The 23,271-nt window shown below is 41.6% G+C and overlaps 1 protein-coding gene across 9 annotated transcripts in view; it reads left to right on the top strand.

The window, feature by feature from the left end:
* The window catches only part of ANO1 (anoctamin 1), a 256,871-nt gene that overhangs the window by 148,094 nt on the left and 85,506 nt on the right, over positions 1-23,271 (top strand). For all 9 annotated transcript variants that reach the window (XM_060262257.1, XM_060262253.1, XM_060262256.1 and 6 more), the window contains 3 exons: positions 690-731; positions 6,883-6,947; positions 8,662-8,796. In XM_060262257.1, coding sequence (XP_060118240.1) covers positions 690-731; positions 6,883-6,947; positions 8,662-8,796 — 242 coding nt within the window. The remainder of the gene's footprint in view (positions 1-689; positions 732-6,882; positions 6,948-8,661; positions 8,797-23,271) is intronic.

Raw genomic sequence — 23,271 nt, 5'->3', positions numbered from 1 at the left:
ATATATCACATTAAAAGTGAAAGGAATTGTTTCATCACCAGCTTTCATAAGGCGGAAGCTTACGTCACGAGATGTATGAACTGATATAATATCCGTTGCCTACAAACACCAAGCCAGTGATCAACACCACTGCAGTCTCATGTCTGTCATTAGCTCACATATATTAACAAAAAGAGTCAGGAGTGAATTGATCTGAAGAGACTATTCTTCAGTATCTTTTGGATCTTTTAGTCATTAGTAGCGTGTTGTGGGGAAACTAACATGGAATCCTAAATAGAATTACATCCTTCTAAACTCACTGATGTCAAAAGATTTCTTAAAGGATCTTCAAAGCCCATTGTCTTCAGGGATGTAGCTGTACATAGGTTTAAACTGCAAGATGCTACCATTATGTTGTTTACTGGCCTGGCAGCAGATTTTGTCAGTTAGCCACTTGTGTACAATGCTACTGTTGCAGCCACCTTTGTCTGCTGTCTTTCCTTTATAACATACAGAGAAAAGTAGGGGAAGGAATCTTGGTTCTACTCATAATTGCAGTGCAGTCTGAAAAGCCATATTCTTCCTTTGTATGCACATCTGGGATGATGGTTGTTGCTTTAGAATTAGAGCATTTTAATACACAAGAGAGAGATGTAAGACAGCTTTGGTTGTGATCTGTTCAAATGACTCCAGCTTTCTTTTTTTTTAAGGGTGACTATGAAGGTGAACATCTTGAGGCTAATGACAGAAAAGTAAGTTGATATGGGGGCTCAGCACATTCTCAAGAGTGTCAGCTTCAAGAATCACTTGCTGGGAGGTGGATATTTGCCTAGACTTAGAGAGAGGCACTTGGTGCTATTTAGAAACGTTTTTAAATATATTCTCTCTAACAGAAAATGCAGCATTGGTGCATGCAAGTGGTGCAGCATAGGTGCATGCAATTTGTCAAGAAAGCTCAACCACCATTTGTTAAGGATGCCAAATGAGTAGGAAGCCTTTGCGGCTCCAGCTCTTAAAAACAGGGAGGGATGTCAGCCTGGCCTGTAACCTCCAGCAAACAATTAACAGTCATACACAAGATTCAGATAAATGCATGGAATAAAGTGGCCAGAACTTTACTGGTTACAGCGGCAAGAAGAATTGGCACAGCATGGGTCCTCAGATCAGCAGCATCACCTGGCCCAGCACCAAATGATGATCGCATCCCCACCCAAGCCATCTTGAGTGGTCAAACCATGGGATGGCAGGTTGATGGAGTGCACATGGATGATTGCCCCTAAGTGATGTCGCCTGACATCTAAGTGTGAGGGCATGCAATGGTAGTCCCAGAGCTGGCCAGCTCCCTAAAGCCCTTATGTCAAGACCCCTTAAGGGGATCCCCATATCTGAGGAAGAAGCATGCAGACCGTTTTCCTAAAATGGATCTGGCCCCATGCTGATACTGCCAAAGTTGTGACTGTCAATAAAGATTCAACATAGAAAAGGAGGTAACAACGTAACTAACTTATTCTAACTTATAACTAACTGCTACTAGTACATAAAAATTCAATATTCTTCAACCCCCTGAATAGCTACGATTCCTTCCTACCCACTTTTCCCCAGCAGCCCATAAGATGGGCTGTGTGGGCAAACTGCTTGGGAGGCAAACAAAAGAAGGTGGCAAACTGCTTGGGAGGCAAACAAAAGAAGCCCTTTTGCCCTGTGAAACTCCTCCCCCACCTCCTGATCAGATCTGGCAATAAGTCTACTGGCTAGGGGAGGGATCTATTTTTTCCTACGATTCCTGCTGCCTGGCTCCCTCCTAGCTTCCCCTGCAGCCAACCACAAATCTTCAAGGGCAGGCCAACCCATGGCTTCTCCATGCTGCCTCTGCCTCCCCACATGCACACATTCAGCACCATGAAATGAGGGTCATGGATAAGTCAGGCCCTCTGTGCTTTTGACAGCTGAGAAGGGGGGCAGAGCTGCACCATCATCATCAGCTAAGTCCTTAGGATAAGTTGCTTCTGTGTATGAAGTAACTTAAGGCACCTTTTAGCAGGCTATAAGGGCCAAATCATGTTATGGTATCCATGGCTCTGACTGTGGATGCTGATGCCATTTTAGAGAAGAATTTGGCCATTTAAAAATGTTTAATGGCCACAGTGAGGTAGAACCAGGTTATCTTTTTCTTCCTCCCCTTAGTACCTTTTAAAATGCTAAAATAGCCCCCAACAGCTTTTTAGCACTTGGAAAGATATGCAAGAAGAAAACAAAATTGTCTGAACCCAATGTACCACAGATCCAATCAGTACTGGGCCTTCATGGCATTTTTAAGTGGCCAAATTCTTGTCTAAAATGCTGTTGGCATCCCTAGACCAAACCTGTGGATGCTGAAATATCTAGTTTGGCCCTAAGTCTGCAGTTCTTATGCTGATTCCAGAGCTGTCTGTTAAATCACAAGAATAAAGTGATTTCATCCATTAATAGATGAGTAACACCAGGGCTTTTTTTTTGTAGCAGGAACTCCTTTGGATATTAGTGCCACATACCTCTGATGTAGCCAATCCTCCTGGAGCTTGTAGAAGGCCCTATACTAAGAATCATGTAAGCTCTTGGAGGATTGTTTACATCAAGGGTGTGGGGCATAACATGCAAAGGAGTTCCTGCTACAAAAAAAGTCCTGAGTAACACTAAAGGCATTCTAGATTCTTCTCTTGCTTCTTTGCTTTACTGTTTTTAGGCAAACTGGAAGTAACACCTTAAACAACAGAAATAAGGTTTCTCTCCTTCTGTATCCTTAGACATAACACTGGGAGCTCTGTGAATGAGATTCAAAGCCTGTTTTGCCTTGGAAAAGCAAACACCTGAGACCTCAATACAGACTGGGACTGTGACACTGGAAAAGTGTTTCCTCTGTACCATTATTCCAATCTGAGATGGCCTCACAGAGTTGCTGTTTGTCCCACTGGGGATGAACATAAGGACATAAGAGAAGCCATGTTGGATCAGGCCAATGGCCCATCTAGTCAAACACTCTGGGTGAGGATGGGCATTTAGGGGTGGATTGGAGGCATCCCAAATAGGGCTGGCTCAAAAAGAGCTATCCCGAAGCCTCCACATGCTCCCCAGTGAGGTGGCCCTATCCCATCTGCAAGGCAGCTTGGCGCAATCAGACCGGGGAGCACCTCAGAAGCCAGACCGCTCTCCCCCCCCCTCAAACAAGTTAAGCGCTCATGCGCTCCAAGCAGTTTTTAAGGGGGGGGGGGAATGGAAGTGGCTTGGGGTGGCTTGGCGGGTTCACACTGCCAAAGCGCCTCACTTGCACGCTTCTGCATCCAGATACCAAAGAGGCAACAGTGTGCAGCTCAAAAATTTGCTACCACTTTGACAGTGGTAGCTTTTTGAAACACTCTGAGGATGCTGGAGGACAGGGTGAGTACGGGATGGAGCCAGGTGGCAAATGTTAGCGTTTGGGTTGGTTTCTGTGGCATCTCTGAGTCAGTCCAAACTGCCTGTCTATTATCACCCTACGTGTCACACCGTGGCCAAAACAGCAGGTGCCATCAGGAGGTCCATCAGTGGGGCCAGGACACTAGAAGCTCTCCCGCCATTGCCCCCCCCCCCCCAAGCATCATAAGAACTTGTGTATTTACTGTATATTTACATGCCAGCTCCAGGTTGGGAAATATTTGGGGTGTGAAGACTGAGGAAGGCAGGATTTGGGGCACAATGCCATTGAGACCAACTTTCAAAGCTGCCATTTTCTCCAGATGAACTGCTTTTTGTTGTCCAGAGATTAGTTGTAATGGCGAGAAATCTCCAGCCACCATCTGGAGGTTGGCAACTTTAATTACTCTGGGGTTTTTTAAACTTTTGGTCCATTCTACAACTCAAATCCTATTTCACTGTTTATAGTGTGTCCCATCCTGTTGTCTGCATTGACTCACTCTGTGTAATCTGCCTCCAGTCCTAGTGGGAAAGATGGACTATAAATGTAAGCAAACAAACAAACAAAATAATAAATATTCCAATGAGGAAGACAGCTCTGTGAGCAAATATTCTCTGTGAGGATATTTCAGGGCAGAAAAATTATGGAAGGGAACAATCCCTTTCTCTTATGCTGCAGTCTTGATCCAAGCAGTCCTCTGGCCTCAGAGGAAGAAAAATCAGCTTGGGGTCTTATTTGTGGCACATCAAAATGTGATCTAAGGCCTGATGTGTGCAGCTGTTTGCTGGCAGAGAACAGGAACAGCATTGCATGATGAAGATACAAAGTATTCCTACGATCAGAAATCTAGAACAGTTTTAAATATTGTTTATTTACATGGTAAACCACTGACATGAAGATCAAGAAACGTATAATTTGGTTTTGGAATAGAACGTTCTACTTTGTGTAAACATTTTCTACAGAGGTTAGACCTGAAGTCAACTGATTTTAGCAAAGGTAGAAACAAACTGTTATCTAAGTTGAAGACCTATCATCACTTAAGAGTTTGACAAAATTTCAGTCATGTAGGTTTGGGACTTCTCAGCCCATTAAAATAGTTGTGTAAATCCATAATGAATAATGAAGGGATTAATTGTGTGTAGCATTTAGTGTTAGGGGCAGATGTATTTGTTTATTAATATAATATAATATAGTTCAACACAAGGAAGAGGCGAGGTGGTAGTGATCATAGCTCTTTTTATTCAGCACAGCATAGTATAGGGCTGCACTCTAGGACTGAAGACTGGGCTAACATAGCCAATTTATATACATTCAAGGTTCCCATGCTAGTATGCTATTGAAGCATTCAAACCAACCGGAGACCCATGATTGGAGCAGGACAGCAGGGATTTGGATCCTACTGTCCATTGTTCCCAAGTCCCCAAACTCATTCCTACAGGCTCCAGTGAGCCAGGCAAGAACATATACACATTTCAGATCGCATATACAACAATGAACTAACCCTCTTTATTGTTGTCTTCCCCTGAGAAATCTTGCACATTCCCCCAGGCAAAAAGGAATTGTATCTGATTTTAGCAACAGGGGTGTAAATCCAGAAGAGTTTTGTGACTTTAAAATCTATTTTGGAGTCCAAAATCTATTTTGGAGTGTATGCAAACTAGAAGCTAAAATGTGCCTTTACTCTAATTCCCAAAGTGAAGACAGGAACATGTCCTGCTGCATCCAAAATAATATTTGGGGGAATAAACCTGAATTGGATCTTTTTTATATGTGATGCCAGAGTATTATCTGCCATGTGGGAGTTAGAAATGAAAGGCAGTGGTTCATTCATCCACAGTCCACTTGTGCAGATATGGAGGATATTCACAAAACAGACCTGCTGGAACATCTCTTACATCCAGTAAGGTTTCCCATAGACTAACTTGAACAAGAATAATCAAAAACAAGGCCATTGTGCAAAAAAAGGCCATAAATGATAGAAAATGAAACAGTCAGTTGTTTCTAAAGACCTACTCCTAAGAAGGATTCTGGGTCAGGAAAAAAGTTATGATTATTATAATTCAGTTTCAGAAGATTCAGTATTATAGTTCATCTATTATCTCATGTCACATTATTAAATGCTTTAATAGTGAGAATGCAGGAATTTTAGATTTTTCTTCAACAAAGAATACAGCTTGTATAAACCTGGTCAACAAATTTGCACCCATGTAGATACACACTAAGGATTCTGGTGTATTACAAATACAAAGAGTCACTGTAAAAGACAATAATGCTAGAAAAAGTTGAACACAGCAAGAAAAGAGGGAGAAAAAGAAGAATAAGATAGATTGATTCAGTCAAGGAAGCTGTGCCTCTTAGTTTGCAACAAAGCTGTTAATGATCAGATGTTTTGGAAGTAATTAATTCATAGGGTCATCATAAGTAGGAAGTGGCTTGACAGCACTTAACACTTGCAAATACATTGACAGTGTTTGGTGGTGAGATTACATGAAGCTGCCTAATACTGAATCAGATTGTTGCTCCATCTAAGTCAATAATGTCTACTCAGACAGGCGGTGGCTATCCAAGGTCTCAGGGTGAGATCTTTCACATCATCTACTATCTGGTCCTTTTAACCAAAGATGCTAAGGATTGAACATGGGACTAGATACTCTACCACTAAACCACAGCCCCTTAAAGATAAGATGTATGCCTTTATTCAATATTTTAACTTCACAGAGATATTATCCTTTTTAAACAGAACAAAAATCTGAAGATACTTGGGTTGGAGGTCAAAGAGAACTACATATCAGCAAAGGGACATTATGCATGTTATAACAGCAGCTCAAAAGTATAATTGGTCCTTTTACCAGTTGAATCATAGTCCAAGGCCCTGACTTGGATAGCCCAGGCTAGCCCAATCTTGTCAGATCTCAGAAGCTAAGCAAGGTAGGCTCTGGCTAGTATTTGGATGGGAGACCACCAAGAAATACCAGACTCATGAAGTGGAAGCAGGCAATGGCAAACTACCTCTGAATGTCTCTTGCCTTGAAAACCCCACAGGGTGGCCATAAGTCAGCTGTGACTTGAGGGCACTTTCTGCCACCATAGTCCAATTTTTAAATATATATATATAATTTTGTTCTTCAGGGACTGCTAATTTCTTCTGGCTCACCCTACTGTAATAACTCAGTGAACAACCATCTGCCAAATCTGTTAAGAGCTTTCCTGGTATATATATTGTTGTAAATCATAGCATCAAGGAGATCTCACATCTCCTCTCTCTCCCCCTTTTTATCTCTTTATTAATCCTCTTATAAGATTAATACAAAGAGGTGCCAAATCATCAGTTTGCTCAGTACTTAATGCAAATGTATTGATGGCTTAAAGAGCATAAAACCACAAGATAGTGACATCAGAGCACAGTGTGAAGTCTATGGTTGAGAGAAAGAAGGAGCTGCTTCCATGCATTTCATTTTAACATTGTTTTACAGCTCTTGTGTGAAGAGTGGGCAAGCTATGGGGTTTTTTACAAGTACCAGCCAATTGATCTAGTGAGGTAAGAAGGATCTGAAATTCAGTTCATATCTTATTAATTAAACCCATAACACTATCCTATCCTCTGTTCATGTTTACATATTCATATAAATGTATGTTGCTGTTACAGGGCTACAGTTATTTTATTTCTATAAAATGTTTCTTGATTCAAAAGGCCCTTTCTCAGGTGGTCACCCATGTAGCCTTCAATGGTGGGGGCACCTGAAGGAGGACCTCCAGAGAAGACTGGAGTGGATGGCTGGTTCATATTGAGAATAGGTGGTCCTTCAGATAAGCCATATAGGGCTTTAAAGGTTAATATCAACACCTTGAATTGAGCCCAGAAGCAAACTGGGAACCAGTGTAGATGGAACAAGACTGGAACAATATGGTACCTATGTCCCACTCCATTCAGCATTCTGACCACAGGATTCTATGCAAACTGAAGCTTCTAGACAGTCTTCAAGGGCAGCCCTAAGTAGAACTCACTTCAGTAATCTAATCTAGATGTTACCAGGACATACACCACAATGGCATGATCTTTCCTAGCCAGGAAATATTGCAGCCAAAACTGGGGAAAGACTCCCCTGGCCACTACTGTCATATGTTTAGAAGAAGAATTGCAGATTTATACCCCGCCCTTCTCTCTGAATCAGAGACTGAGAGTGGCTTACAATCTCCTATATCTTCTCCCCCCACAACAGACACCCTGTGAGGTGGGTGGAGCTGAGAGGCTCTCACAGCAACTGCCCTTTCAAGGACAACCTCTGCCAGAGCTATGGCTGACCCAAAGTTCCCATTCCCCTTTCCCCAGTTTTTTCATTACATGCCTCTCTTTGTAACAAAGACACGTCTTGGAACTGAGCCACTGGCTAAATAAGGTGTACAGCAGGACAGAGTAAGGGTGAGAAGTGGGAGGAGAAACCATGGCTGCTTTCTCTGGGATTCAGCTGTGAAGAGCAAATCTCTGGGTTGCAACCTTGCAACCTTAGCTTCAGCTCCAATCTGAGATGACTGGGCTAGGAGCAGCCACAGTAATGCAAACTCATTCTATCTTTCTCAATGGCTCCTGTAGAACTGCTACAGATTGCCCCCCCCCCCCGTTTCTGTGTTCCCTGACCCTTCCTTCCACAATTTTATTTAACATTACAATAGTCCAAAATTGGTTATTGCAGCTGGAATATATTACCAGTTCATTTATCAAAAGCTTCACAGAAGAAAATCAGTTATGGTATCCCCCCCCCCCGCCCCTTAACTCCCACTTCATTCTTTCTGTAGCTGCCAGACATTCCCAATCTAACACAAAGTCCTATATATCACATTCATTTGTGCAAAGTAGAGCAAGACTTTGGCCCTCTGCTTAGCATCTAACTCATTTATTGCTCTTGCAAGCACATGAGGTCTTGCATGGTTAGTGCACTGATAGGAAGACAAGTGAGTAACCATATGAGGAGATCTTCAATTGGCAGTCCTATAGTTATCAAGGGAGTTATCAAGAAAGAAGAGCCAAGCTGTGCAGTAAGCAGGGATAGATGATTGACATAGTGCTTCTAGCCCTGGATCAATTCCAAAGAGCATGTAAAACAGAATCCTCCAAAAGGAAATGCATTCCAGCTAATCAACAGGGCTTATTTTTCCCCTTCAGACTCAACCCTTCTGTGATTCATAGGTTTAGCCATGATATACTTTAAGAAATAGTAAACATTACAATGTTTTCCTTCTGCCATGTATTTCAGGAAGTACTTTGGTGAGAAGATTGGATTGTATTTTGCCTGGCTGGGAGTTTATACACAAATGCTCATTCCAGCTTCCATCGTAGGGATTATCGTGTTCCTGTATGGTTGTGCAACAGTAGATGAGAATATACCAAGGTAAACATACACATACATGGGTCTTCAGGCTCCATGTATTTCAAAGTTTCAATCTGTGTTGTGAGAAAGGATTAGTCACACTAGCTTTACAAGCCTCCATCTTGGTGCAGTCCTTGCTACACACTTCAGTTTGAATGTTACATGATTCCAGTTGTCACATGAAGTTCTTGCTATTTTGAAGTTTCCTTTATGTTCTAGCTATCACAGATGCATACACTCTGCCACATTGGCAGAGCTGTTTATATAAGGTGAAGAGGAAAACAGTTTAATGTTAGGTAGCCTATATAAGGTAAGATCTATGTGTGCAAAAATGCTAATCTAGAATTTGCACTCTGGGATTTGATATAACAAAACTGAAGCATAACCCATACACAGTAAAGCAGATCTATTCATCGCTATCCTCTGAGTGCACATGGAAGACACCAGATTTTAGTGTGACTTCAGTAAACTTATTAGCGGGGCTTTTTTTGTAGTAGGAACACCTTTGCATATTAGGCCACTCTGATGGACTGGAAAGCAGTCTGCGTGAGTGACAATCGAGACACTTGCTATGAGCCTGCCCTGGCGGGGAGCCTGCCCTTGCGGGGAGGGCGGAATACAAATAAAAAGTATTATTATTATTATTATTATTATTATTATTATTAGCTAACCACCTCCATGGTAACCACTGTAACAAGTGAAAGGAGGCAGGGAGAGAGAAAATCTCCTCAGTTCCAGTTTAGCTTCAGTGGAGATCAGACTGAGAAGTGTCTGAGTGAGACTGCAGTCCAGGCAGTCTGAGACAGGGCTGGTTGTTTGAATAGAGCTCTTGTCTGTAGAGAGTTTGTGAGCAGAGGCTAACAATGACTCTTTCTGAGAAGACTGTCAGAGTTGTGGCACAGAGTGTCACAAGGCAAAGTGAGATTAAAGTCTTTGCTGAGGAGTTCTGTCAGAGCCAGAGGGCAGACTCCTGGTCATAAGAAGGATCACAAACACACACACACAAAAAAAGGACAAAAGGGTTCTTGTGTCTGTGTAAAATCCCAGAAGTCAGACAGAGATCCTAGCAGTGGAAGGGGACTTGGCATAAGTGTATGAGGTGTCACTGTGAAGGGCCCTCAAAGGTGTCAGCATCCAGGTATAGCTCTTCAGACAAGAGGATACCTAGTGTGCTAGGGTAAAGGGTCTGTGGTGGGAAGTTCTTATACAAGTTCAGTCAGTCTTCTCTGAGGAAGAGATAGTATGTGGAGATATTTAAAAAGCCAAATCCATCTTGAACAAAGATCTATATTTAAGAGTGTTATCCAGTTGAGGGAAATACTGTTTGTTTGGGGTTTTTTGTTTTTTTTTAATAAATATTTTTATGTTTTATTGACTCTTGTACAATTGGCCATTACAACATATGAATGTTGGAATTACAAATAACCCTTCCCCCCCCCAACCCTCCCCATCTTCTCTTAGTCTTTCCCCCTCAGCCAAGGGCACAAAGTCTTGATCTTCCACTGAATGTCCTTCCTTGTTTCTCCTGAGATCCACTCTAAATAAGGGTTCCATCTGGTCTCGATTTCCTTGACTTTATCTTCCCACGTGGAATCCTTGTTGATTGTTGCCACGATGTCAGACTGTATGTAATCAAACAAATAGCTGTGCCAGATTTCTATTGACCATTTACTTTTATCTTTCCACCCCAAAGCGATGACTGCCTTCCCCGCTAGTATCATTGCCTTGACAAGGTTTTGAGTGGGTCTACTTAGTGCCGTACTTCCTATTGTGCTTAACAACATCATATTAAAGCCAATGGTTAATGGTACATTGCAGACTTTTCTAATAAACTGAATAATTTCCCCCCAAAAGGGTTTAACCTCTTCACACTCCCACCACATATGTGCAAACCAACCCTTAAATTGTTTGCAATGCCAGCACTTGGAACTCATTCCTGGGAATATATTGGCTATTTGTGCGGGAGTTTTGTACCATTTTGTGAAAAATTTATATTCCAGTTCTTTAAATTTGATTACTTTAATCCTTTCTAGTCCTTCCAAGATTTTCCCAGCCAACCCCTCTGTTAACTGACCTTCATGACTCCAAATCTTTTGTAAATGTACTATTATTTTATCTTTATTTGAAATCATTTTCCTGTATAGTAACCCCACTAGACCCTTCCTTTGTTTGGCCATTACTTTATATATCTCTTCCATTGGAGCGTCTAACCAAAGCTCTCCCTTTTCACTGATCTTCTTAACTCTCTTATGCAAGCCTGCTATGTTTAACCAGTATTGATTACCTAAATCTTCTATAATTGGGTACCATTTCATCCAGGTTTCTAATGCTACTCTTCTGGGCCCTATAGCTAATTTTAGATCTTTTGTCGACACTGTGGAAAAAATTCCAAATCTTCCAATACCACTGTTGACTGCATTCTCGAAATTAATCCACTTCTGTACCTTATCCTCACTCAGATCTAGTAACGCTCTTAGTTGGAAGGCCTCATAATATTTACTTAAATCTGGGATTCCCCAACCTAATTCTGATTTAAGGTTGTATAAAATTCTCTTATGAAACCTACAGTTTTTATTATTAAAAATCCACACTTTGATTGCTTTATTCCATTGTTCAATTTGATTTTTCCTCAAACCTAAAGGCAACGTTTGGAATAAATACGTTAACTTTGGTATCATGAACATTTTAAGAGATCTTATTCTAGATGATATCCCTAGTATTTTATGATTCCATTTATTCACATCTCTCTCTATTTTCTTCCATATTTTACCATAGTTCTCCTTTATCATTTTGTCCATATTTTTTTGCAGGACTATCCCTAGATATTTAAGTCTCTTGGCTCCCATTCCTATATTCGTAATCCTATTTATTTCCTGTTTTTCCTCTCTATTAACATTAAGGTATAGAATTTCTGATTTTGCCATATTCACTCCGAGCCCTGAACACTTTTCAAAATCATCTAAAATTATCTTAATCTCTTTAACTCCGTCTTTTGGGTTAGACATAATTACTATGATATCATCCGCAAATAAATTAATTTTCATTTCTTCATTACCTGACTTATAACCCTCTATTCTCCCCGCATTCCTAATTCGCTCTGCTAGTTGCTCTATAGCTATTATAAATATGAGCGGGGATAGTGGACAGCCTTGTCTTACCCCCCCTTAAATTGGAAACGCTTGTGAGTGGTCAGTGTTGACTCTAACTTTGGCCTTACCTCCGTTGTATATTTCCTGTATAGCGTGTAAGAACTGTTCCTCTAAACCTATCTTCTTTAATATTTGCCACAAGAATTCATGTGAGAGAGTATCAAAGGCTTTATAAACATCCAACTTTAACAGAGCTATTTTTTTCTTTTGGCCATGGTGCAATACATTTAAGATATTTCTAATAGGATGGGCAATAGATCTACCCTCAATAAAACCGTATTGGTCCCCTTTTATGATTGACGGGATAACTCTCTTAAGTCTATTTGCTAAAACCTTAGCAAAGATCTTATAATCTTGATTTAGTAAACTAATGGGCCTATACGAACCTACTTCTTCCGGATCTTTCTGGGGCTTTAATATCAAAATTATTTCTGTTTCCTTCCATGAGTCCGGGGCTTTCTTTCCTTCCAAGACTTCGTTAAAAACTACTGCAATTCAGGTGCTATAATTTCTACCATTTCTTTATAAAAGTCAGAAGTAAAGCCATCCAGCCCTGGTGATTTACCTTTTTTGAGCGCTTTTATTACTTCCTTTATCTCTTGGAGTGTAATCTCAGCACCCAGTGAGGCTTTTGCTTCCTCCTCTATGATTAGCTTAGGTGCGTCCCACACCTCCGTTATAGTCTTTTTCATATATAATTTTTTATAGAAGTCTTCAAATGCCTTAGTGATTTCCTTAGAGTTTTGAGTTGTATTATTATTAATTTTAATACTTCTAATTGATTGTTTTGCCTTTTTAACTTTCAAATAATTAGCTAACCTTTTTGCTGTATTAATGCTATTCCTCTGGAAGTCGTTCCTAACCATTATTTCCTTTTTCCACATTGTTGCCATATCTAGGGCCTCCAACTGTTTTTGATTCTCTTTAATTCTAATCTGTAAACTAGGATTACACTTTCCCATTATTTCTTTTTGTAACTCCTCCAATTCATTAAGTTTTGTTTGCCTTTTTTTATACCATTCTCTTTTTATGTCTTTTTCCTTCCCAACCAAATGGCCCCTTATTACCGCTTTAGCAGCGTCCCATAATATATTAGTTGACACAGTTCCTCTATTTTCCTTAAAATATAATTTTAACTGTGTCATTAAGTATTCCCTATCCTCTTCTTTTGCCATTACCAGGTTGTTATACCTCCAAGGTCTATTTGTCGAGGGAAGATTTAGTTCTAATTCAATACTTAGAGGGGCATGGTCAGAAATCAAAATTGGATGGGACTTGATCTCTTTAACCACCATATTATTATTTTTTTCCAAAATTATATAATCTAAGCGGGATGCTGTTTTATGTCTACAAGAAATATGTGTCGGGCTGGGTCTTGTATTGGTAAACTCATGAGCGTCCTTCAAGCCCCAATCTCTTAGCTTAATACTATTGTTCTTGGTTATGTCCGTATTTAAATCGCCCACTACAATTAGTTCGCCCTCTGAAAACTGTTGTATCTTCTTAAAAACCAAGTTTAAGAATTTCCTTTGTCTTTTATTTGGTGCATAAACATTTACTATAGTGATTTTTATGGCTTCCAGCTTAAACTTAACTAACAGGTATCTACCTTCCTTATCTACTAATTTTTCCATGTTCTCCACCTTAATATCCTTACGAATCAATGTAGCCACGCCTCTAGCTTTGGAAGACCCTCTTGCTTCTGCTAAAACCTGCCACCTCAGATCTTTTATCAATGGTTTTCTATCATTTATTTTTTTTGTGAGTTTCCTGTAGGCACAACAGATCTATTCTTTGTTCTTTAGCCATTTTAATTACTCTGAATCTCTTAAGATTTGATGTTAGACCATTCACATCCAGTGAAAGGACTCTTAAAGATCTATCCATTCTCTTTATTTGTAACAAACTTGGGCCCTAATGGCTGAGGGTATTTTACTATACTTCTTACTGAAAACCCACCCCCTATTCCCTTCCCCTGTGGCACAGACAACTTTCTGGATGAGACCATCATCCTGTCTTCCACCTTCCAGGGGGTACGCACCCCGCCCTCCCCTTCTAGCTTATAGCTAAATTTAGCTCAAAATATTTTATACTTCCCTTTAGTAGTCCGTTCTTGGCCTTTTCTCTTGTCTACTTGAGCTTCCTTCTCCCGGGTCCACATCGAGCTCCACTGTTTCTTCTTCTTCTTCCTCTCTCGGGTCTCTCAGGTCGTCTGTGGCGATGCCCAGGTGAGTGAGGAGATCTCTTGCTTCCTTAGGGTTGCGGGCCACCAGCCTTTTTTCGTCTTTAAAAATAATTATTGAGGAGGGTACCCCCAAGAGAATTTAATCTTATTGTCATATAATTTTTGCCCAAAGGGTCTCATTAGCCTTCTCTTTCTGATGGTTTCCTGGCAGAAGTCTTCTCTCACCTAAACTTTCCTTCCTCTAAAAGAAAGGTCTTTCCTTTTTTTCAAAGTCTTGAAAACTATCTGCTGAGTCTTTTCCCTTGAAAATTTAATTATGACTTCCCTTGAGGCACCCCCATCTTGTCTCCTTTGCAGTCTATGAGCTCTCTCAATATCCTGAGACTGCAGAGTAACTCCTTGCTCACCCATCCAATCTATAAGAGTTCCTTCCAGGAGTTTATTATTTATTTCCTCTGAAATTCCACCCAGGATCAAATTCGCTCTTCTGTTACGGTCAGAGAGCTCTGTAAGCTGCGAATTCAGCTGGAGTATTTTCTGTTTGTTAGATAAGGCAAGCTCATTAGCCGAAATTGCAATGTTCCGTGTGTCCTTGAGCTCTGCAGTCAACTCTGAAACTGCATCTCTGACTGATTTAATTTCAGATCTTATCTGGTCCTGGGACGACATTATTAAAGCATGGAAAGCAGTAATTTGCTCAGATAACTCTTTAATTGTCTTAGCCATGTTGATTTTTTTCCGGAGTTACACGCGACCACTGAGTAATTAACCTGGGCGTTGCCTTGTTAATTTGATAGTAAAAGTTGTTATCTTACCCTCTGGGACCCCAGAAAGGAATTCTTATGTTCTTCAGACCTTCGTAAGTAAGCTCCTTCTTCAAATAGTCTTGCCAAAGGGCTATTTACATTCTTTTGAGCTATTTAAAATTCCAATCCGAAGGGGAGGACGAGCAAACAGCCGGCTTGGTTAACGCTTGCGTACAGATCCCTTACTGTTTGTTTTTATAAAATAACAACAGCCTGCCAACATTAGTTCTTGTGAGTTTTTTTAGTTTTTTTCTGCCTGCCAATAGTTTTTAATATACCAACCTCTAATATTATTTCCTCCCTTCCCAGCCTATCTATATATAATAAAACTTATTCTTGGTTTTAATTAAAAACGCTATCTGTGCCATCATTTATTTCTGACAAGGTTAATTTTGGTTCTCCTGAGCTACTGGATAAAGACATGACAGGATTCAAAGCGGTCCCCTTTGCCCGCTGACCCTGGCTCCCTCACATTTATTGATGGTAGAGGTGGGATTCGAAAATACCCATTAAAAAGTAATTCCTCACAGAAAATAAAATAAGAAATATATATTTTTGTACCTCAGAACTATTTTTATAAAAAAAATTCCTGTCAGAAAGGGCACCTCCTCAGAAGGCGGGAAAAGCTAAGGAAGCTAGCCAGTCAGAGGAAGCAGCTGCTGTGGAGAATTCCAGTCAGGATTTTGATGGAATGAAACTACAAACAGAGCTGCCTAGAATTGCATCTGAAAAAGCTGAAAGATTAGAGCTGGCAAAAATAAAAGCAGAAAAGGCTGAAAGAGAGGCAGAAAGAGCAGAAAGAAAAGAATGGAGGTGGGGATGAAGCCAAAAAAGAAAAGGCAAAAATTGAAGCAGAGAAAGAAAGAGAAAAAGTAGAAAGAGCCACTGTTAGCCCCTTCTCTCAATTAAACTCTCTACAGACAAGAGTTCTATTCAAACAACCAGCTCTGTTTCAGAATGACTGGACTGCAGTCTCACTCAGACACTTCTCATTCTGATTTCCACCGGAGCTAAACTGAAACTGAGATTTTCTCTCTCCCTGCCTTTTTTAACTTGTTACAGTGGTTGCCATGGAGGTGGTTAGCCAATCACAGTGAGTGTCTTAACTCATTCACACAGACTGCTTTCCAGTCCATCACAGCCACACACTCTTGATGTAGCCAATCCTCTTCAATAATTATAAAGGTGGAATGGGTGGGCAAACTGCTTGGGAGGCAAACATAAGAAGGTGGCCAGACAGTAACACAAGCCCACAAGTGAAACTCCTCCCCCACCTCTTGATTGGATCTGGCAATTGGTCCACTGGCTTGGGAGGGATCTGTTGTTCCCTACCATTCCTGCTACCTGGACCCCTCCCAGCTGCCCCTGCAGCCAACACAACTCTTCAAAGGTGGGCCAACCTATGGCTTCTCTGCGCTGCCTCTGCCTCCCCTCACTCAGCACCACATAATGAGAGCCACAGATAAGTCAGGCCCTCTGTGCTTTTGACAGCTTAGAAGTGAGGAGGGGGGAGCTGTACCAGCAACAGCAACTAAGTCCTTAGGGCAAGTTGCTTCTGTATATGAAGTAACTAAGGGCTCTTTTTAGCAGGCTATAAGAGCCAAATCAAATGTTTTAATAAAGCCTTGCCTGAATAACAGAAACAGTTACAAATTGTCTGGTGTTTATTTTTATACAAAGTTATCTCATTCCGGTTGCCTGTTCATCTCATAAATTCTATACCTGATTCCTACCTGACCATTTTCCTACAAAGTGAAATAGAACAGTTGGTTATTTTTGATTTACCATTGGCCTTTTGTGTGCCATTATCAAACCAGGACAAAAAGAAGGATTTTAGTCTCTCCCTTCAGTTTTCTAGACTGGGTCAGCATCTAACAATATACATTCAAATTATTGGGTTGGGACAGCCAGAGAAAAACAAAGACAAAAAAGGAAAAAGTGGGTGCCCAACAAAAAACAAGGAAAATGGAAACCCTGTGAGGAAGGGTGAAATAATCACAACATACTAGAAAAAAACAGAAACCATAATGTAAAATTTACAGTGCTGGACTTAGTTTACTATTAGTACCAGTTCCAAATTGAGGTTTGGACCATGGGAACCACACATAGAACAATCTCCTCCTTCTTGATACAGGAGCTGTGCCCATCAAGGAACTACCCTAAATGATATGGAACAACATATGTGGGTCTATAGCTAGAAGGGAAAATACATGGAAATTGCAGTCACCCTCCAACTTATGAGATGTATTCAGCCCTCCATCTCCTGTTTACAAGCTATTCTGTACATTGCTCAAAATAAGGTGGGAGGATTTTGGATTAAAAAAAAAATCAGACATATCAGTAGACATATGTTTACCAGTTTCCTGAATATGCATGAGAAAGCAGACTACATCAAGTCTTGGCCAGCTTTTTGTTCTCTTTGCCCATGCTCAAAGAACCATGGAGAATTATCATGACTGGGCAGAGAGTTCTAGTGATCCCTTTAATGTCTGATCCCATTGTCTGAAAGTCTTAAAATTCTGGCCCCAAATATTTCTGAATGTTTTTGGAAGTTTTGAGGACCTGATTAATGACATTCCAGAAAACCAAAATATCAATCTGGATACTCAAATATATTCAAAATATATTTAGTAGGCTTATATTTTTTATTTTTATTTATTAGGCTTATATTCTGCCCTTTCCCATAACAGGCTCAGGGTGGCTCACAACATAAGTTGAACAATAAAAACCTACAATTCAAATTTAGAACTCTACAATAAAACCAAAACAGTAGAACAATAAAATAAGGTGCATCACCGGTGGAAAGGGCACATTTCACAAAATACAACAGTTTTTGGCCCAAGAAGAAGTGATGCTGTTAATAATCAAATTCAACACCACAACAAAGCTGTAAAGAATGATGTCACAACAAGGGAGGCCGATTAATGGAATAGTTGGTGGAATAGGACGCCTGCTGCCTCAACCAAAAGCCCAGCGGAACAGCTCCATCTTACAGGCCCTATGAAATGGCAGTAGCTCAGGTAGGACCCAGATCTCCATAGGGAGCTGATTCCACCAGGCAGGGGCCAGAGCCGAAAAAGCCCTGGCCCTGGTTGAGGTAAGACAGACGTCCTTCGGACCAGGGATGGTCAGGAATGACCGCAATGCCCTCAGGGGCATATGCGGGGAAAGGTGGTCCCTCAAGTATGTCGGTCCCAGGCTGTGTAAGGCTTTGAATATTAGTACCGAAACCTTGAAGCGGATTCAGTACTCAATTGGTAGCCAGTGCATTTGGTGCAGCACCAGCCGAATGCTTGCTTGTTAAGACGATGCAGATAACAGCTGTGCTGCCATGTTTTGCACCAGCTGCAGTTTCCGGATCAGCCCCAAGGGCAAGCCTGCATAGAGTGAGTTACAGTAATCTAGCCTGGAAGTGACCATTGCATGGATCACTGTAGCTAAATCCTGGGGGGATAGATAGAGCACCAGTTGTCTGACCTGCCAAAGATGATAGAAGGCAGATCGATCAACTGCTGTGGCCTAGGTCTCCATGTAAGTGAGGCATCCAGTATCACTCCCAGACTCTTCACCTTCTGAGCTGGCACAAGAGATGCATTATCCAGGGTTGGGAGTTGGGGGCTCAGCTCCAATCCCCCTTGGTTCAGGTACAGGACCTCCATCTTAGCTGGATTGAGCTTCAGCCAGCTTTGTCGCAACCATCCAGCCACAGCTTCTAGAGCCCTAGTCAGGTGATCTGGGGCAGAATCTGATTGGCCATCCATCAACAGAAAGAGCTGGGTATCATCCGCATATTGGTGACAACCCAGCCCAAACCTTGAGCAATCTGGGCAAGGGGGCCCATATAGATTTTGAACATTATTGGTGAGAGAATAGCTTCCTGCAGTACACCACATTCAAGTGGGTGATGCATGGAGATCTGCTCACCAAGAGCCACCCTTCATCCCCATCCACAACCCCCTGAGCTCCAATGTCAGCAAGGCAGTGGGTCACTAGATCATAATCAACCATGTCAAATGCTGCTGAAAGATCTAACTAATAGCAGAGCTGACATGCCTCGATCCAGATGCCTTCTGATGTCATCTGTGAGGGCAACCAAAGCAGTTTCCATCCCAGGAGCAGGGCAAAAGCCGAACTGGAAAGGGTCAAGGATAGAAGTATCCTCCAGGATAGCTTGAAATTGCTCCGCCACTGCTTTCTCAATTACCTTTCCCAGAAATGGAAGATTTGAAACTGGGCAGTAATTGGTCAGGACCATAGGGTCCAAAGATGGCTTCTTTAAAAGCAGACGTACCACTGCCTCTTTGAGCCTAACTGGGAACATCCCTGATGGCAGGGAAAGATTAACAATGTCAACCAGAGGGCTCCAGACATTGGTACCACTTGCTTTGACAAGCCAAGATGGGCATGGGTCCAGAGGACAAGTGGTAGGCTTCACTGCAGCCAAAATCCTATCCACAACTTCCAGAGAAAGTCGACTGAAGTGGTCCAGAAAAGGGCCAGAAAACGGACAATGGGCTTCCAGTTCCTGTCCTGTATCAACTGTGGCTGGGAGATCCTGGGGGAGAGTCAGGACTTTATCTGCGAAATAAGTCGCAAAGGCCTCACAGCCAATGTCCAATTTCCTAACCTTTTGGTTGCCTGTCAGCACTGTTGTTAGTGATCGAATTGTCCTAAATAATTGGCCTGGGTGTGATTTCACAGACACAGTGGAGGCTGTATAGAATTCCCTCTTTGTGGACTTCATTGCCTTCTCATAGACCTTCATAAACGTTCTATAAGAAGTTCTTGACTCCTCATCATAAGAACGGCGCCATACTCGCTCCAGCTGTCTAAGTTGCCACTTCATCCTCTGCAGCTCCAGAGTATACCATGGAGCCACTCTGGCACTGCAGCGAAGAGGCTCTGGAGTGTGATGTTGTGGATGGCTATAGAGAGCCAGGAATACCAGTCCTCCACTTGCTCATTTAACAACCCGACAGGGGTATTGGATCCTGCATAGCTTCCCGAAGCCACTCAGGGTCCAGTTGGCTCCGTGGGCGAGGATAAATCTGCTTGTCACCTAAACAGGAGGAGGGCTGCAGGTCCAGTCAGACTTTCAGGGCACAATGATCTGACCATGGAACTGTATCAACAGCTATTAGATCCGATGTTATCCCGACTCCAAAGACCAAATCCAGTGTGTGACCAGCCTGATGAGTGGGGGCCGAAACAATCTGGGTGAGTCCTAGTGTCTCCATGGATAACACTAGGTCCTGGGCATGCGAGGATGCCACATCATCAACAGTGCATTAGGTGACTGGTACACTACCCAGATAGCCAAACTCTCCTCAGCCTCCCATACCAGGCCAACACACTCAGTGCCGGGTATATCTGGGGTAGGGAGTGCCTTGAAAGAAAAAGAATCACAAATGAGCATTGCAGCCCTGCCCCCACCATCCAAGATCAGTGGAGGACCAAGAACTGAGGTGGGGTTAGCTGGTTCAGGGTGACAGTTTAGCCCTCCCGCACCCAGGTCTCAGTCACACATGCCAGATCTACTTGTTGCTCTATGATGTAATCACATCTTATTATTAATAGATCTGGCATTAATCAACACCAATGTCAGAGCTGGGTGAACATTCCTAGCCCCACAACCAACATGCTGAGGGATGGGACATAGGCAGGAAGAGGCCCGAACATTCCCATATCTCCAACCTCTAACGAAACTCTGAGACCTAGTCCCACCACCACACTTCCCCTGCCCCCATATGACCGGAATCCCTGACCCTAACATAGCCTCCCTTGCACAGTGCTATCGGGCTGAGATGGTCCCACTAGGGACTTCTTTGCATATATATATTTTTCATATATATATGGGTCAGATATGATAGGGATTTTTTGCATATATATTTGGACCAGACATATCCAAATGCACAGTTTCTGATTTTATCAGCCTTATCATTCTCCATAATATGAAGATCAATTACTCAATGTTTATTTGTTACTTCTCACCCATCAGAGCACACCGTGTTCTTAACATATCCCTGATAAGGCCTACCAGTATAAACTGTCAGCAGAGTTGTATGGAAAATCCCTTTTCACCAAGAAACGTTTTGTTTTTAAAATTAAGACCAGAAAACACACTTCTCATTCGCTTTATGTCAGATCAGCATTTAAGTGTTTTCTGGAGACTTCTGGAGTCTTAACAGATAGAATAATCATGAGTACCTGACTAATAGCAGACATGATAACTTGACTGATAACAGACATAATAATAACAGATATTTTACATGTGGTCGAAATCTTTTATTACTGAGCACTGCAGTTCAAGAAGGCTGATAACAGCTTGGAAAGAGTTTAGGAGAGATCAGTAAAGGTGATACAAGGGAAATCACATTTAAAGGAATTAACCCTAGTTGAAAGATTTAGGAGAGTGCTTACAACCTGAAAGTATTTATAAAAGAAGGGGAGGAGGGGATATTTTAGAAGTGGTCTGAAACCATTAATTAGAACCAGGATGGTTTAGTAATGGCATACAGATGAAGCAATTAATTACTCTCAGCATTTCACAGGGTGCATCTGAATGTTAATTTCTGATATATTTATTTCCTTCACTATGTTTTCTCCTGGATTTAAACCCAAACAAATGACGATTGTATAAACTAAGCTTGTTATACAAGTTTGGTCCCTACCTTTATTTGCTGTATTCTAATTTGCTGCTGATCCTCTACTTATATGTATGGACAGTTAACTTCCATTTCAGTGTATCTGAAGAAGTGTGTGTGCACATGAAAGCTCATACTTAGAATAAAACTTTGTCAGTCTTAAAGTTGCCACTAGACTCAAACTTTGTTCTGCTGCTTCAGATCAACACAGCTACCCACCTGAATTTCTTAGGATGGCATAGTAGTTAGAGATTTGGACTAAGAATGGAAAGACAGATTCAAAAATCCCTTCTGCCATGAAGTTCTCTAGCCATGCAATCCTAACCAGAAACCTACTCAAGTCTACTCAGTGTGGCTTACTTCCAGTAAAATGTTTTTAGGATTGCTCAGCAAGTACCCTAGGACCAGTCACTCTCTCTCAGTATAACCTACTTCACAGGGTTGTTACAAAGATAAAATATACAGAGGAGAACCATGTACACTTTGTAACAACCCTGTGAAGCATGTTGGACTGAGAAAGGGTAGTTAGAGATTTGGACTAAGAGTGGGAAATGTAATAGAAGTATTTATCTCATTTTTACCCTGCTCTTTCTCATGGAATTAGAGTATCATATATTCAGATTTTCTAGTTACTAAAAAAGTTGGGTTTCAGAGAGGTAGAGAAACTAGAGATCAAATTGCCAACATCCGCTAAATTATGGAGAAAGCACAGGAGTTTCAGAAAAACGTCTATTTCTGTTTAATTGACAACGCTAAAGCCTTTGATTGTGTGGATCACAACAAACTGTGACAAGTCCTTATAGAGATGGGAGTACCAGCCCACCTCACATGTCTTCTGAGAAACCTATATAAGGATCAAGAAGCAACTGTCAGAACGGGATACAGAGCAACTGATTGGTTAAGAATGGGAAAAGCAGTTGGACAAGGATGTATATTGTCACCCTGCTTATTTAATTTATATGCAGAGTACATCATGCGGAATGCTGGCCTGGATGAAGCACAAACCGGAATTAAGATTGCCAGGAAAAACATCAACAACCTCAGATATGAAGATGATACCACTCTAATGGCAGAAAGTGAGGAGGACTTAAAGAACCTCTTATTGAGGGTGAAAGAGGAGAGCACAAAAGTAGGCTTGAAACTCAACATCAAAAAAACTAAGATCATGGCATCTGGCCTCATCACACCTTGGCAAATAGAAGGGGAAGACATGGAAATAGTGACATTTCTGGGATCCAAGATCACTGCAGATGGTGACTGTAGCCATGAAATTAAAAGACATTTGCTCCTTGGGAGGACAGCTATGGCAAACCTAGGCAGTAGAATAAAAAGTAGAGACATCACCCTGCCAACAAAAGTCTGTATACTCAAAGCAATGGTATTCCCAGTTGTAATGTGTGGCTGTGAGAGTTGGACCACAAGGAAGGCCAAGCGCAGAAGAATAGATGCTTTTGAGCTGTGGTGCTGGAGAAGAATCTTGAGAGTCCCTTGGACTGCAAGAAGATCAAATCAGTCAGTCCTAAGGGAAATCAACCCGTTCTGTTCCCTGGAAAGTCAGATGCTGAAGCTGAAGCTCAAATACTTTGGCCACCGAATGAGAAGGGAGCACTCACTGGAGAAGATCCTGATGCTGGGAAAGACAGAAGGCAAACAAAGAAGGGGGATGGCAAAAGATGAGATGGCTGGAGAGTATTACTGATGTAACAAACACG

The sequence above is a fragment of the Heteronotia binoei genome, chromosome 21 (assembly GCF_032191835.1).
Source record: "Heteronotia binoei isolate CCM8104 ecotype False Entrance Well chromosome 21, APGP_CSIRO_Hbin_v1, whole genome shotgun sequence".
In the NCBI taxonomy this organism is placed as follows: domain Eukaryota; kingdom Metazoa; phylum Chordata; class Lepidosauria; order Squamata; family Gekkonidae; genus Heteronotia; species Heteronotia binoei.
This window is presented reverse-complemented; position numbering and strand designations above follow the sequence as displayed.